The 14,136-nt window shown below is 47.6% G+C and overlaps 1 protein-coding gene across 1 annotated transcript in view; it reads left to right on the forward strand.

Moving 5' to 3' along the window:
• Positions 1–14,136, forward strand: part of LOC8040606 (calpain-C) — a 112,195-nt gene that overhangs the window by 28,780 nt on the left and 69,279 nt on the right. Inside the window, exons 2-3 of the mRNA XM_029993694.4 lie at positions 9,301–9,492; positions 11,469–11,538. Of these exons, the coding sequence (XP_029849554.1) occupies positions 9,337–9,492; positions 11,469–11,538 (226 nt within the window). The 5' untranslated portion in view covers positions 9,301–9,336. The remainder of the gene's footprint in view (positions 1–9,300; positions 9,493–11,468; positions 11,539–14,136) is intronic.

A 14,136-nucleotide genomic window follows, 5' to 3' on the forward strand; every position in this document is an offset into this window, starting at 1 on the left:
GAACCATATACAGCGTAAGCCACACTCTACGTTTCGCAATCTATAAGTGTCCTTAGTCACTTTAACCGCTAATAAGACTAGAAGATTATTTAAACAGACACTGACGACGACTCGAAACTTTCGCATTTAAGCCGGAGTCACTCTACTTATGCATTACACAAAAGACAGTCTGCAAAAAGATTCGAACGCGAGTCATCGCGAGATCCGTGCTTCGAATGCCGCGAAGCAATGAGTTCGAGCAGAAACTTGGGCATCCGGCATTCGAACCACGGATATTACGGTGACTCGTGTTTGCAGACACTCTGGATGTGCAGTGTGACTCCGGGTTTATACTTCGCTTCACATCAAGTGCAGGCGCTTCGAGCTGATGAGACCAATCAGACAGTTTTCGAAAAAGCGAACCGTCATGGTGCTCGTCGTGTTTCTGTGCGTGTTCTGTCATCGCTGGATCAATCATAAACAGAAAAGAACCTGTGACTCGCGCCACTTTATTGGTGTCATTAGCTCGCGCTTATGTTTTAGACAGCGCGGTGCTAGTTATAGACCTTTCCAAGAATCGCCTTCTGCGTGATGCCATCTTCGTCTGCTGGGCTGTGAAACGCCTTCTGAGCATGCGCTGTTGCTCTGCTGTGCGGTATATCGGACGCTGCGCATGCGTCCACAGCTCGGTGACTCAGCATTTTTCGCGCGGTTGTTAAGCAATGGAAAGCTCTAAAGCCCCATTAGGCGTCTAGTGTCACTGCAGTAGATGACAAATTTTGCCAGCGCGGTACGATTGCTACCCTGGGGCCCTAAACTCGTCAAACACAAAGTTGGAGCCGAAAGTTCGCGAAGCGCGACGATTGTACGTCGGCGAAAAAAATGCGAAGTCATCGTCGTGATTGTCTAATCGGTGCATTCCGTCAACTTCGGCCTCAACTTTGTGTTCGACGAGTTTAAAGCCCCTCGGGGGCTTTAACGTTCATCGCGCAGTACAGGACCGCACTCCTGTACGATGCCCATCCAGATCTAAACGGCCAGGGGGGTATTGAGGCCAGGATCTCTGGTTTCGGCAGAATGAGGGTTCGCGCTCGCCATGCACCGAGCTCGGGTGCGCTAGCACATCCGGCCACCGATCCCACCGAAGTGAATTTGAATTGTTGACGAAATACATGAACAGACAAGAGGTGACTGCAAACAGGCTTGGGGTGAGGGGGGGGGGGGGGGGGGAGCTAATAACTGGTGCGACAGTAAGTGGAAAAAAAGAAAAGAAAAATGCTGGAGCACAATATAAGCTTTCGGAAAGTATAGGGGTCGGTAGGCGTTCTTCGGCGGCGTACACGTGTGGTCGAGAAAACGAGGTCATTGAACAGGTCGAAATTCCGGTCTCGTATTATTAAGCGCCCTGCAGCGAAGCGGCTCAGCAGGTGCGAGAAGAGAGAGGCCCGATATTCCCTCCATTCGTGGGACCTCTACAGGCGTCTGTGAGCAGCCACACTTCGAAAGCTATATAGTCTGGCCACCTTGAACGACAAAAAAAAAAAAAAAAAAGATTGGTTCGAGGCATCAGTCTGGCCACCCTGAACGGAAAAAGAAGGGATTTGTTGGGGCGTCAGTGAGGTAACTCGCAGGTACATGCTGTCGATACACCGTATACAAGCGACAGGCGGCATACACCTACGCGCGTTTCCTGCTTGTATGGCGGTCGTGTCACACTGGTCATACAAACAAACTGTTTGCGGACACGTTTGAAGCGTGCATAAAGTTTGCTTCGAACGCGCCTGGGGCCTTTTCGCAGACAATACTCTCATCGTGTCCGCTGCTAACATCGGGTCTTTTGCACGATGGATGAGCGGGCTAACTGCGGCTTTAGTGTTTTCACGGCTCTACACGCAGTCTGATGTTCACTTCGTCGTCTTTTTTTCCCTCTCTCTTTTTACACATCGATAGCAGCTGTCGCTAGTTCCGAATCACTCCTTTAGGAATATAATCTTTTCTTTTTTTTTTTTGACGAAGTATAAAATTAAAACGTGCCCTTGTTTTATTTTATGCTCTGCTTATGCATTTTTCTTGTGGCGGAGACTGGAGTGTCACATGAGGAAATGTTTGAGACTGGGAGCATTGCAAACTAATGCGTACTCCAACAGCGGTGTTTCGAGCATTTGATGACCTAAAAAACGTGACTATGAGGACGGAGCGAAGTTTTTATAGAGAGTAAATTAAGGAGGCGCTCTCTGTATCAATTGTCTACTATTCATTGGACCCCAATCAACGCCATCTCTCATCCTAGTGGCGCAACAAGAATGAGATCATGTACCCGGTGTTATTTTTTTATTCGAAATACATTTTTTAAAAAAGGCGTCTTTCTGGTTACGTGAATGCCGTCTTCGCTATGCCTTTTTTTTTTTTTTTTTATCTCGGCGGACATTCGAGGGCGAACAACCGTCGCAGTTTGAAGAGTTGGGAATTGAAATTCGTTAATTCACTTAATTAGTGAAAATAGACATACGGTTGCAATTAGAAACTCGCTGAGCGTAATTAAAAGAAAACACTAAATCATTCATTTTCAAAAAGACTTTGAGTGCGTGAGTAGCGCAGTAGTGCGCTAACATTACCGCTCGTGCGACAGGTACAAAGCTACCGGTGCGATAAGGCGCCCGCACGATTTTTTCCGTCTCTAATCAGCAGGTATAAGGCCCCAGCCTTATACCTGCTGCACGAGTGGTAAATTTAGCGCACTACTGGGCTTCTCACGCGCTCAAATTTTTTTTTTTGAGAATTAGTGATTTAGTGAATCTATAAAACGCTCGGCGATTTTCTTTATGGAACCGCATGTTTATTCTCAAAAATTGCAAAGTAAGCTGACAAATTTTGATTAATTACTCACCAGATAGCAACGGTTGCTCGCCCCTGGAATATCCACCGAGCGCAAGGAACATATACTGAAGACGGCATTTACGTAGCAGTCAAGATGCCTTTTTTAAAGGGTAACTGAAACGGTTCCGTATTTGAGAAAAGAAAACACCTAAATCGTCTTTTTTTGGCCTCCAGGATCACGAATGTCGATATCATTTTTCAATTTGGGGCACGGAGGCTGCAGAAAGTAATTTTCAAAATACCACTGAAGCTCCTCCTTCCCGGGGCGTGACGTCACACTATACTTCGTCTCACCTTAGCATGGACTATTGTTAGCCGCGCGTGCCATAAGCCCGAGCTAGTTGCTTTGGATGAAGCCTCGGCGACTGCACGAGCCCTCGTGCAGCGAGTGCTCCAGTCAAGGATGTCGAAGCTAACCGCTCGCGCTTGCACAGCCTTCGCAGTTAGTCCGTACTATGGTGAGATGAAGTATAGGAGTTTTCGGAACCTTCGCTCTCGCTTATCTTCAGCGCCTGTCAAAGCTACGCACGGGCACCCTTGCTATTTTCAAAAAGGTCAGAAAGAGACGTCACGACTGGTGTCAGTGCAGGGGAACTTACCTGGAAAGCTTGCAATTGCACGCGCACTGCCGCCCACACGAGCGACACGCGCTTGGCGGCCCAAAGATCCTAGTATGATGTCACGACTGGTCGGAGGTTGTTCGCGTTTTCTCGCGTTTAGTTACGTCTTCGGGGAAAACGAACGTGATTTTCAGATTCACGGGTTAAAAGTACGCAGAATTCACCTCTAACTCGTTTTTTTTCTTTTCCAAAAAGTGTTTCATCCCTTGAAAAATCTGTATCGAGTAAAAAGATAACACCCCGTATCATGATCAATATCTTAGGACCACAACTTCCAAAAACTGCCTATCGAAAACGCGAGAACTGTGACAACCGTACTCTGTTTCATTTCTAGTCTGACCGCGGCCTATGTTACGATTTAGTAGAGGCAATCAATCAGCGCTAAAAGTGGATCATCATGGCGGCTATTGCCTTTGGGGGTTCACTATCATCGGCTAAACCAATCATTCACAGAAATAATAATAAAAAAACAACTCAGGATTACCCGTCGCATTCGCTGTACTACTTCTTGGTCTGCGGCTCAATCTTTGCCCTCCTTGTTTGTTGTCATCTCCATCTTTCCCCCTCTGTCTCGTCTCGCCGTCGTGGTGTTCTTCAAATGGCGCGGTGTTTCTTTAAATACAAACTTTCCTCTCTGTCGCCCTTGGAGAACTCCTATCCACTTTCCTCCTTGAGACAACGCTGCGCCGAAGGAAAGTTCAAGATGGCGGCGACCGAGACGGCACTAACAAGCGTGCGCGCGCGTACGTCTGGGTGTTTGTATAGTTCTGCTACCTCGTTGAGTTCTGCTCCAATTTCTCCGTCGCGCCGTGACCAGCGTGCGCATCGGACGAGAGCGACGCCTGCGACGCCGTGCTGGAGGTTAGCGGGCTTCGGAGAAATTACGAGCGAAAACCGAGCGTCGCTAATTTCTCTCTGGCCTCGCAACAAAAGTAAGGTCGTTACTTCTTTTTGTTTACTTTGTTTGGCATTGTCTTTGTTTTTGGTATAGTCTTTGATCTCGTTGTTTAGAGGGCGCCATTGTAAGTTACAATTATACGCGCACGACAAGGGGGGGGGGGGGGGGGATAACATTAGGGATATCACGAACCTGGTGACGTTTCGAGTTCCACCAGGTTTGCTTTTGTTTTCGAAATCTGAACTCGACGTTGGCCTAGAGTTCGATGGAAGTCGATGTTCGACGAAAGAGGGACATAAAAGACGCCACAGACGACGCAAGGATGTGTCGTCTGTATTGCCTTCTATGCCCCTCTTTCGTTTTCATAATTTTGCCACCCCCCAACACGCTCAATCATCTTTCTTTAATAACTGAGAAGAAAAATAAATAAAAAGGCGACATTGGCCACCCCTATAGCGGCGCCGGCTACACCTTCCAACTTGAAAATAATTAGGGTTCATTCACTGGGAGAGTTCACAGTTTTCGTCTAAACCAAGCACTGCACAGTACACCCCGTAATACACTCGAAATAATAAAAGTGCACTATTCATACGAAAGCGCATTGATTCGTTACGCAATTTACATACAATAATTCATACACTCAAACGCGAGTACATTGATTACTGTACAGGTTACATTAAGAGGGTCATAAGTCGCATTAGAGTACATTTAAGCAAAAAAGCGTAGGAACACAGCGCATTCACCTTCCGCGATTGGTTTATCCGGTCATATAGTGTACACGCCGTGACAATACATTTTGACGCTGCGCTCTAAAAAGTGTCTGTGCGTCTACTTTCCCGCACAACACTCCGAGAGCCAATCACCGCAACTTACGGAGGCAGCTCAGTGAATCACGATGCCGAAACATCTGTTGAGACCAAAAAACGCAGTCTGAGTTGTGACATTAAGCAATGCAAAACGTCACGCTTGCATTGCTTAATGTCACAACTCGCAGACTCACGGGCTTTTTTTTAGAGTGTGTTCGAGGGTCGAAGCGTTGGCTGCTCTCGGACTGACTTATTGCGAAACAGATTAATTCGAACAAACGACCGATACGAACGCCGACGACACACTCGTATCCAAGCTGCGCTCCCACGCCTGACTTCCGTTATAGGTGACTTATAAAATCCCAACACTATCGACCTTGGTACGGGGTGTGGCGTATACAGCGGCACGCTCCCCTTTTCACTTTCGCCTCCGAAGGACACACACACACACACATTCTCTCGGGTCGCGCGCCAGTGCTCACTCCTATTATACTGTATACCCTTCGCCGAGCGAGCTAATTGTACGCACCGATTGCCCTTCGAGCGTTCGACGGAACGATATGCGTCCGAATTCTCGAACCGGATTCGACGTTTCCGATAGTGGTCGGCTACGCTATTGCGTCGTCGACGCGGACACGCGACTGCGAGACACACTTGAGCACGGATATGTCGCCAACGTCCGTTTCACTCAACGTGACTAAAACGCTCAGTTGGGAAACTCACCCTTGAAACCCAGACCGCTCGCGTCCACCGAGACCGAACTAAATACGATTACAGCGCCACCCCTTAGCGACGAGTCAAAACATAAACGTTCATTTACGAAAGTTCGGCGAACCAGTCGAACTGCAATTTCGATGAAAGTTCCCGACAGTATATTCGCTTGAAGCACATCGGGGTCGGGGGTTATCAGATCAGAGGGACCTGATCTTTTAGAAAGTAGAAAGGCTTAAGAAACTACTGGCGTCAGTCAACTACTGACCGCTAATGGATTCCTGGGTGCTCACGCAATACTGTTTCACGCGCGGGTTTGCGAGAAGAAAGTTAATGGGCGATGGTTCGTTGAAATGGCCGGCGGCGACCCGGAAAGGAGTTTGAGCAATGGATTGGCTAGAGAAACCTGATCATATATATGCTGACGGAATGGGAAAGTAGGAAAGTGAGAAGGGGGTAGCGAAGAATGCGTGACCCACATGAAAGGCATATTATGTATGCAAAAAGGGCGTAAAAAAAAGGACAGGTGAATGACTAGGAAGCAAGATATGGTAAGAGCTCTCGATATTGAAGTGGGAGAGTTGAAGTGTACGCCTCCTCACCGGACCAATCAATCACCTTATTTTCATCTCCTGAGCCTGTTCTTCGAGCTTGAGTATGCGTACAAAGATTGATCACGTGCCCTAAGACCGACGGTTATTCGTTATATTAGAAAATATTCAACGAGAAAAAGGGCGGTCAATGAAGTCTGCGAATTCGCGGATATAAATGGAGTTTGATACAGAAAACGAACCCGAAGTTTCTCACTGAAGATTTCCGAAAATCACTCGTGACTTTTGAATCGGGTAAAACGGAAAGTTTAAAGGCTTTGGCATGTAAACTGAACCGCTAGCGCTACATTCGGGCGGAGTGTGATGAGCGATCGGCGATACCTATAGTTTATTTTTTAAGTGACAAAAACTCGGTTTTCATTTTTTTTCTTCATAATACCTGGTGTATTTCTATCTGACGCCCCTCACGTAAAGTGGTCCGAGTTATAGACACTGAATTCCTAACGCTTGTCTGATACCTTTTTCTCATTCTACCAAATCCGATGTAAACAACTGCTGGTGGTTACTAGGCTTTCTGTCAACATTGATATATTTGTTTGTTCGTTTGTCTGCTTGTTCTTTCGTTTACTTATGTGTTCGCTTGCTTGTTTGTTTGTTTTTCACCGGCAATGCCGAGGAGTGAAGCAGGGACAAAGGTACCTGACGAGCCTGTGCACTCTAATTGTGACGCACTCACGGTGAGATCGAGGAGAAACACCGATTGGACGCGAGTGCCGCGTCAGCGTTCGGCTGGCCCTCGTGTCCAATCAGGGCGTCCATGGACGCTCGGAGTTGGGCTCGGCTCCAATACCCGAGTCGGCGCCGTCCGGCTGTGATGACGTTCCATGGAAGAAGAGAAGGATGTGTCCGCAAACCCTGAATATGTTAGGTGGTGTTGGCCCGACAGGGGGCCCACCCCCTTACAGATCAGGGCAGGACAACAGCTATATACGTATGCACAATCTACGACAGCGGAATATGTATGCTAAGTACGCTAAACAACAAAATACGTATGCTAAAACAAGCAGCTGAACATGGAGACACGCGAAAGAAAGCACAAGACTAAAAACAATATTTCTTTAAAAACCACGTAATAGATACTGTAAGGTACTTAATTGCCAAACCCCATAAGATTCAATCTTTAGGTTTTTATCTCCTAAACAAACCAAGCAGTGCAACAAAAACGTACGGCTTCCTTCGAAAGGAATTAAATAAAAAATAATGAGCAAAGCCTCGGTCACATTCTAGACTAGGATTTCACGAAAGACTGTCGCCTAGGAAGAAAAGAAAGACACACGGCATACACGTCATTGTCTTCGTAGTTACGGAAGACAATGAAAGCACCGGCTCGTTCTCTTCGCTGTGGCACCAGAAGGACTGGTGGGGCGTACGACGTGAGCTGAGCGCTCCATTGACAATTACGCAACTGCCAAACAACACAACTCGTGCGGCGTTTGGAAAAAGCCGTCCCGACACAATGAAAACACAGCTGGACAATGACAGTCTCGTATACAAGCTTGAGCGGTGCCCGGATTGTAGAGTCACGTGACACCTAATCCAATCAGCGCGCTCCTCGGGCACGGTCAGCGAACTCTCGCTTTCAGTTTGAAACTTTTGACGTTAAGTGTTTGCTGTTTTTTTGGGGGGAGTGGCATTGTCTTGACGTTATCGCTTTTGTTTCTGCGATCGAGAACTGTGGTTGCCCAAGCTAAGTGACCCCAATGTCGCCACGAGGCAATGGAGTTTTCGACTAATTAAACGCGCGAGGTTATTAAGGTTATGCAATCTTCGCGCGCCGCGACAAGCCTGACAGATATTACGACTTCATCGGTGAGCCGGACAATTGGCTCCGCCGATTTAGGGCATTAATCGTCGAGTTAATTAATAGTTCGACCTTGGTTCGAGATTATGCGGTCGGCCGAGCTCGTTGCTGCTTGCTTGAATGAATGTTTCTTGCTGTGGTAGTAGAGGATCGATTTGCAGAGACACCGGGATCCCCCCTAGAGGCAGATTAACATCCCACTCTCTAAACATTCATAAAACAGACTCAATTGCTTCTGGGCAGGCTTGAGTGCAACGCGACTCACGTTAAAACGTCGTTTGCGACGGGTATGGTTTTTCAATAGAGGCGTATGAGCGTTACTCGTGACAGACAAACTTTATGGCAGAGCCACTAAATGATCTACGCTTAGAGAGTGAGCACTTCGTTCCCCGAGTTTCTCGCGTAACAACGGAAAAAGAAAAAGTTTTGATTTAAGAAAGAGAGCAACTTACCATCATGCGAAGCGTTTGGAATTTAGTGGCGGGCACCTACCACGTAGATCGGTTGCTCTTGCGCATCCGCGCGTTGCCCATGGCGAGGAAGGCAGAGATGCTGAACAATGCTTCGAGACGTTTGCAGGCATTGGGCGCTTTGTCCACCTCCTCACACCTTGTTTTGTAACCGCGATCCATAAGCACGTTATCCCGACTGAGCAGTTGTAAACACTATCAAATGTAGACACACAACGGAAAACAAGGCAAACGCTTAGTACTTCCGGTCAAAAGTTCATGGTCATCTGTGTTGGTGGTTGTTACTTGCAAAAGACGCTCTTCGCAATACCGAGGGTTTTAGCACAAAATACGCTCAAATTCGTCGTCTTTGCTCGGCGCCACGAGCGAGCCGGATTGCAAGCAGCTGGACTAAGCGTGACTCACGGGAACCCAGAATGGTCGACAGAAGTTTCCTCAAGCTACCGTCGCCAGCTATTTTACCAAACCCTAGAGTGCGGAGCAGAGGAACCGGGATGTAACGGCCCCATTGTCTCTCCCTTTCGCAGGCGGCGTGACCGGGCCTCGCGACATCGGCCTCCCGGATGGCGGACCTCGAGAAGGTCCCTAAGAGCCTCATCAAGGCCACGACGAACGGAGACAGCCACGTCCTCTTCGAGGACCCCGACTTCCCGGCCAACCAGACGTCGGTGTTCTATCACCAAACGCCCCCGTTCAAGTTCGCCTGGTTGAGGCCCAAGGTAGGTGATTATCAACCGGGCGAAACATGACGAGTCACCTTAGTCACCGGCATTTTAAGAAACGCAGGCGTGGCCAGCTCTAATATTTATAATTTTTCCGCAGCCAATCAGATTGTTGCACTTTCCGGTATTATGTAGAAGTAGCTACGGCGCATGCCCGTTCCATACATGATAAAGATGGCGCTCGTAGAAGGTGATCACTGCAATGGTATGAATTCGTTGTAACCTTGCGCGCTGGTAGTATACGCTGCAGAGAGTATTTCCTAGGAGGTTTAGTTCTCAGAAAACAAACCTACTCTTTTTTTTTTGTTTGCGTATATATCAATGGTAAAATGAATGACCTTAAATGCATAAAGAAGTGTCCTGATTCACCACGTAAAGGGGAAAATTAATAGTGCCCCGCGAGGAACCGACCTTTTTTATATTATGGTTCTCAAGATGGGAACGAGAATGGATACTTTTATTTGGCAAACTTGTACAGACACCTGCTAGGAAGGAGCTGCTTAGCGTCCTAAATTGACAAGGATAAATCCACGCAAAGACAACTTTGGCGATAAGGACAAAATGGCGTCTAAAAAGTTTATTAAAACTTTTTGCGTTAGCGCAAGGATCACTATTACGTGAGGCACGGTAAAGTCCCCCAGGTCAGGGGAGTAAATGATGTGAAACAAAAATTGCGGACCTTATACTGTCGAGACCGGTTATAACAAAGTAAACGGGAATCGGAAATCACTCCGCTATATCCGCTATTTCGTTATAACCGATTTAGGTATAACGAAGTGCAAAAGAGAATGGGAAATCGTGATCGCTTCGTTGTAGCCGCCATTTCGTTATAACCAACTTCGTTATAACCGGTCTAGATAGTAAGCCCCAAAAAGGACTTTCAGTCTAGTTGGGTAAACTCGGCGAAACAGCGAGACACAAATAGTGAAATGGGCGGAGTCGTGTAGGACGAGTGGACAGGGCAAGCGTTTGTCCTTTTCACGTCTTAAGCAGCAGTCGCATTGATCATACATCACACAAGAGTCACGGAGTTTCTCTGCAGACATCATGACAGACTTTTCTGCGGACACGCCTCAAGCAGGTTCGAATTAAGCTGGTTCGCTTTCGAATTAAGTGGTTTTTCGGACAGTTTCTGTATCACCGATGTGAGGCGACCGTCGTACAGGAAAAAAACACGACTAAGACGGTGTCTGCACACTGTCTATTCTATGATGTATTAGCAGTGTGTCCGCGGTTCTTTACTGGTCCTTGTACGTAGCGCTATTTGTGGTTTGATATATGACTGCGCTCATTACGCCGCTCACTAAAAACATATATTGATGACGCTACGGGCACTTTTATCAATGTCCTTTTAACGGCCGGTATTTTAGCCGAAGATCCAGCCCCGAATTCTTAACCCGATTACTCATAAATGGCTGTATCTGCTGCAATGAACCCGGGGGATTTGGAGGCTGCATGCTGTCACGAGTCTCTGCCTATACTCTGTTTCATCTTGTGTTGTACCGCAGGAAAGGCTACAAGCGCGAGCTCCTTGCCCTAGGGCGCATCTCGGCGGCACAGGCTCTCGTGCCCGCAAGGGCAGCTGCCATCGCTGTGAGCTCGCGCTTCTAGCCTTCGCTGCGGTACAACGTAAGGTGAAACGGAGTATAGAAACGCGCAAAGAAGGCCTGCGGCGTAATTTATTTGTGGTCGCTTCAATAAGAGTACTCGAATCTGCTGGCCAAAGCAGGAAGCTGCGGAAAAGAAACCGACGTAGGAATTTGCCCCAATCACAAACGCTCGGGGACAACGTTCACCGGTAAGTTGAGGCGAGGTTGGTCGTGACTTCGTAAGCGTCGAACGGTTGTTAAGATCAGAGTTAGGACGAACAGAGAAAGCCATTTTGTGAGACGAAATATATTCACACCGTGCAAACAAAGTTCACCCTCACCTCCTTCCTGAATATTGTGTCGCTTTTTTTTTTCCCGATCCAGGAAATCTCATCTAGTCCACAGTTTGTATCCGATGGTCCCTCCCAGTTCGACATCTCTCCAGGAAAACTGGGTGAGTGTGAATTATTAAGGCGAAAGCCTTATATGTCTTATCGTTCAGTCCTCGAGCGAAAACGCGTCGGCGACACAAAAGGTACCAAAACCCACGGTTCGCCACTGGACCACGAGATGGTGTGACTTGTGCCAGAATTGGCGGAGTGCGCGCGCGGCGCAAACCCAGCGGGAGAGGAGGACACTCTCGCTCGGGCAGCGGTGAAAAGCGTGCGTGCGACATGCTGTGAGATTAAAAGGGTCAAAAGTGCGTCGTCAGCTAGCGCGCTGTCTTCGGAGGTTAGCTATCACCGGGTTGGGCGCCTTGGTTTTCGGCTTCAAGTCGTCACAGGGATAATATAAGAGACTGTGAATTTTTTTAAGCCGCCGTCAGACTGCTCAATACATAGCGCAAAAGACAGTGTGAAGACACTGTCTGATGGGCTGTTGCTTGTGTCTTTTGAATGATATATGAACTGTGGGACTGGGGCCCAGATCGTCTTGGGTACACTCCGGGCTGTAGTTGCTAACGGGTTAAAAACCAGTAGGTGCTCCCCTTCAAGTGCGAGCTAACACTTCGTTGCACGCGCAGCCGATCATCTTGTGAGCGCCGCCGCCATTTTGGGGCTTTGCGCAGAGCGGACGCGCTTGGCGATCGTGTACGGTTTGAAAAATGACGATTTCCCGATCATTGGATACGGGTTTCAGGGAAGCTCAAGTTGGTTTGTCCTGTCGAGGACTGTTTAAACATTTCTGGACAACGCAAACAATGTTTTTTTGCGTTCTCAGATTAATCTTCGGGTAAGTGGTAGCAAAGCACGAAGATGACTGAAGTACAGTGAAGTAGAAACTACACTCGTGTTCACCACAAGAACAGAAATCATAAACAAAAGTCCGGCCCCTCGCAGAATGTTTCTACTTTTCCCCCTCGTGTATAAAATTAAGGTATATCCTCATCCTTGATTAGCGTTATATCATTTTATCAAAGTGTACACGTGTCAGACGTCAAGCACATACTTTCTTCCTTTCACAACCAAATCTTTCAAGGACTATTTCGCGCAACCCCAGATCAATGCGCGAAACTTTTTTTTTTTTTTCTTGACGTGACAACGGGTATAGGATTGTGCGGTAGGAGACGGCAGTCTGGCGGGATCAGGTTCGTGCTTCGGCTCTTTCGCCGTTCGTTTCAACGAGCGGAACGGGAACAAAAAGTGGTTCGAAACAATGACTTAATGCAGCTGACTTATTTTCTTCAGCGCCTAATATTTTGATGAGCCTCACACAAAAAGCATTTATTTTTGGTCATTCCGTGATTAAGTTTTGTTACAGTTGCTTCTCATGAATACGTTAACTACACAAATGCAAATAGATTTAGTTTCAAATTGTTGCCATTATCAAATTCTTCGTGATGAGACGAGCGCCGCATAAAAAAAAAAAAAAAAAAAAAAAACTATGCTCTAATTACATTTCAACGAGAAAAACAAAAACTGTAGCCTAATTACCTTACAAACGTAGCTTTGACAGCTCTGTGCTATTCACCGGTGCATGGGGGCATATCAGAAGACAGATACATTTGACAGATCAGAACATGAACCACAACAGCGAGTCACAAAGATATCGCAACGACAACGTCGTTTCTACCGCAGCCGCACTCGGCGGTTCTTCCCTCTGAAAAAAAAACAAAAAAAAAAACAAAAAAACAAGCGAACAAAACTGAAGGCGGTCCAGAATGGCTCGAAGCAGGTCTTCGAAGTCTCCTGCGGCGTCTGTGTCGAATCTCTTCTGACTCGTCCCACGTTCGACCCGCGTACGCCGCAGCTATCTTTGCTCCCGCTCGAGGCGGTGCATTCAAGCGGCGACGAGTAGTGTGCCTGGATATCAGAGTGCTTCCAACCGCTCAAACGAAATCACGTGGTTCGTGGGCCGAGTTTGCAATGCGAAGGGCAAGTTCGTCTGCTTCTTTTTCGGGGGTTGTGGTGACGTCAGAACGCCTAGCTCTGATTGGTTCGGACCTCAAAGCAAGCTGCCTCTACCCACTATCCTTCAATCAGAGCCAATCACAACATGGCGTTCTGACGTCAACATAACTTCTAGAAAAGAAGCAGACGAACTTGCGCTCTACATACGATCTGCGGGAAGGTGGCGTCGATTGTCTGCCAGCGTCTCCACCTGTCCCCCGCTTTTCTCCTCGCCACTGGAGAACGCAACGCATGCGCAGTTGCGACCAATCCGCCAAGGAGGTGTCCGCCATTCAGTATATCCTTTTAGAAATCGAGTCGGGCAACTTTGATCACTAACATCATCATCATCATCTCGGTGTATGCCACCTCTGCCAAACTAATGGCGGCCCTCTTGAGGCTGATGAAGGGCGAAGTTGAAGATACTGCCAAGCGGACGATAGATGAAGCCCGTCCGCCCGAGACGTCAGTACAACACGACGCAGGATTCAGATTCAACGGCTACGTAAGCGTTCATTTCGAAGTGTGCTCCAGTCGATCTATTGGCACAAGTTGGACTCTATGGCCTTTTGGTCACCCAACGTTATTCAGGGGACTTACGGGTCACCGATTGCGTCAGTTCTTATGTTCACCCTATCGAAACTTAAAGAAATCAAGAAAGA

Source organism: Ixodes scapularis, unplaced genomic scaffold (genome assembly GCF_016920785.2).
Source record: "Ixodes scapularis isolate PalLabHiFi unplaced genomic scaffold, ASM1692078v2 PGA_scaffold11__112_contigs__length_91849675, whole genome shotgun sequence".
NCBI lineage: Eukaryota > Metazoa > Arthropoda > Arachnida > Ixodida > Ixodidae > Ixodes > Ixodes scapularis.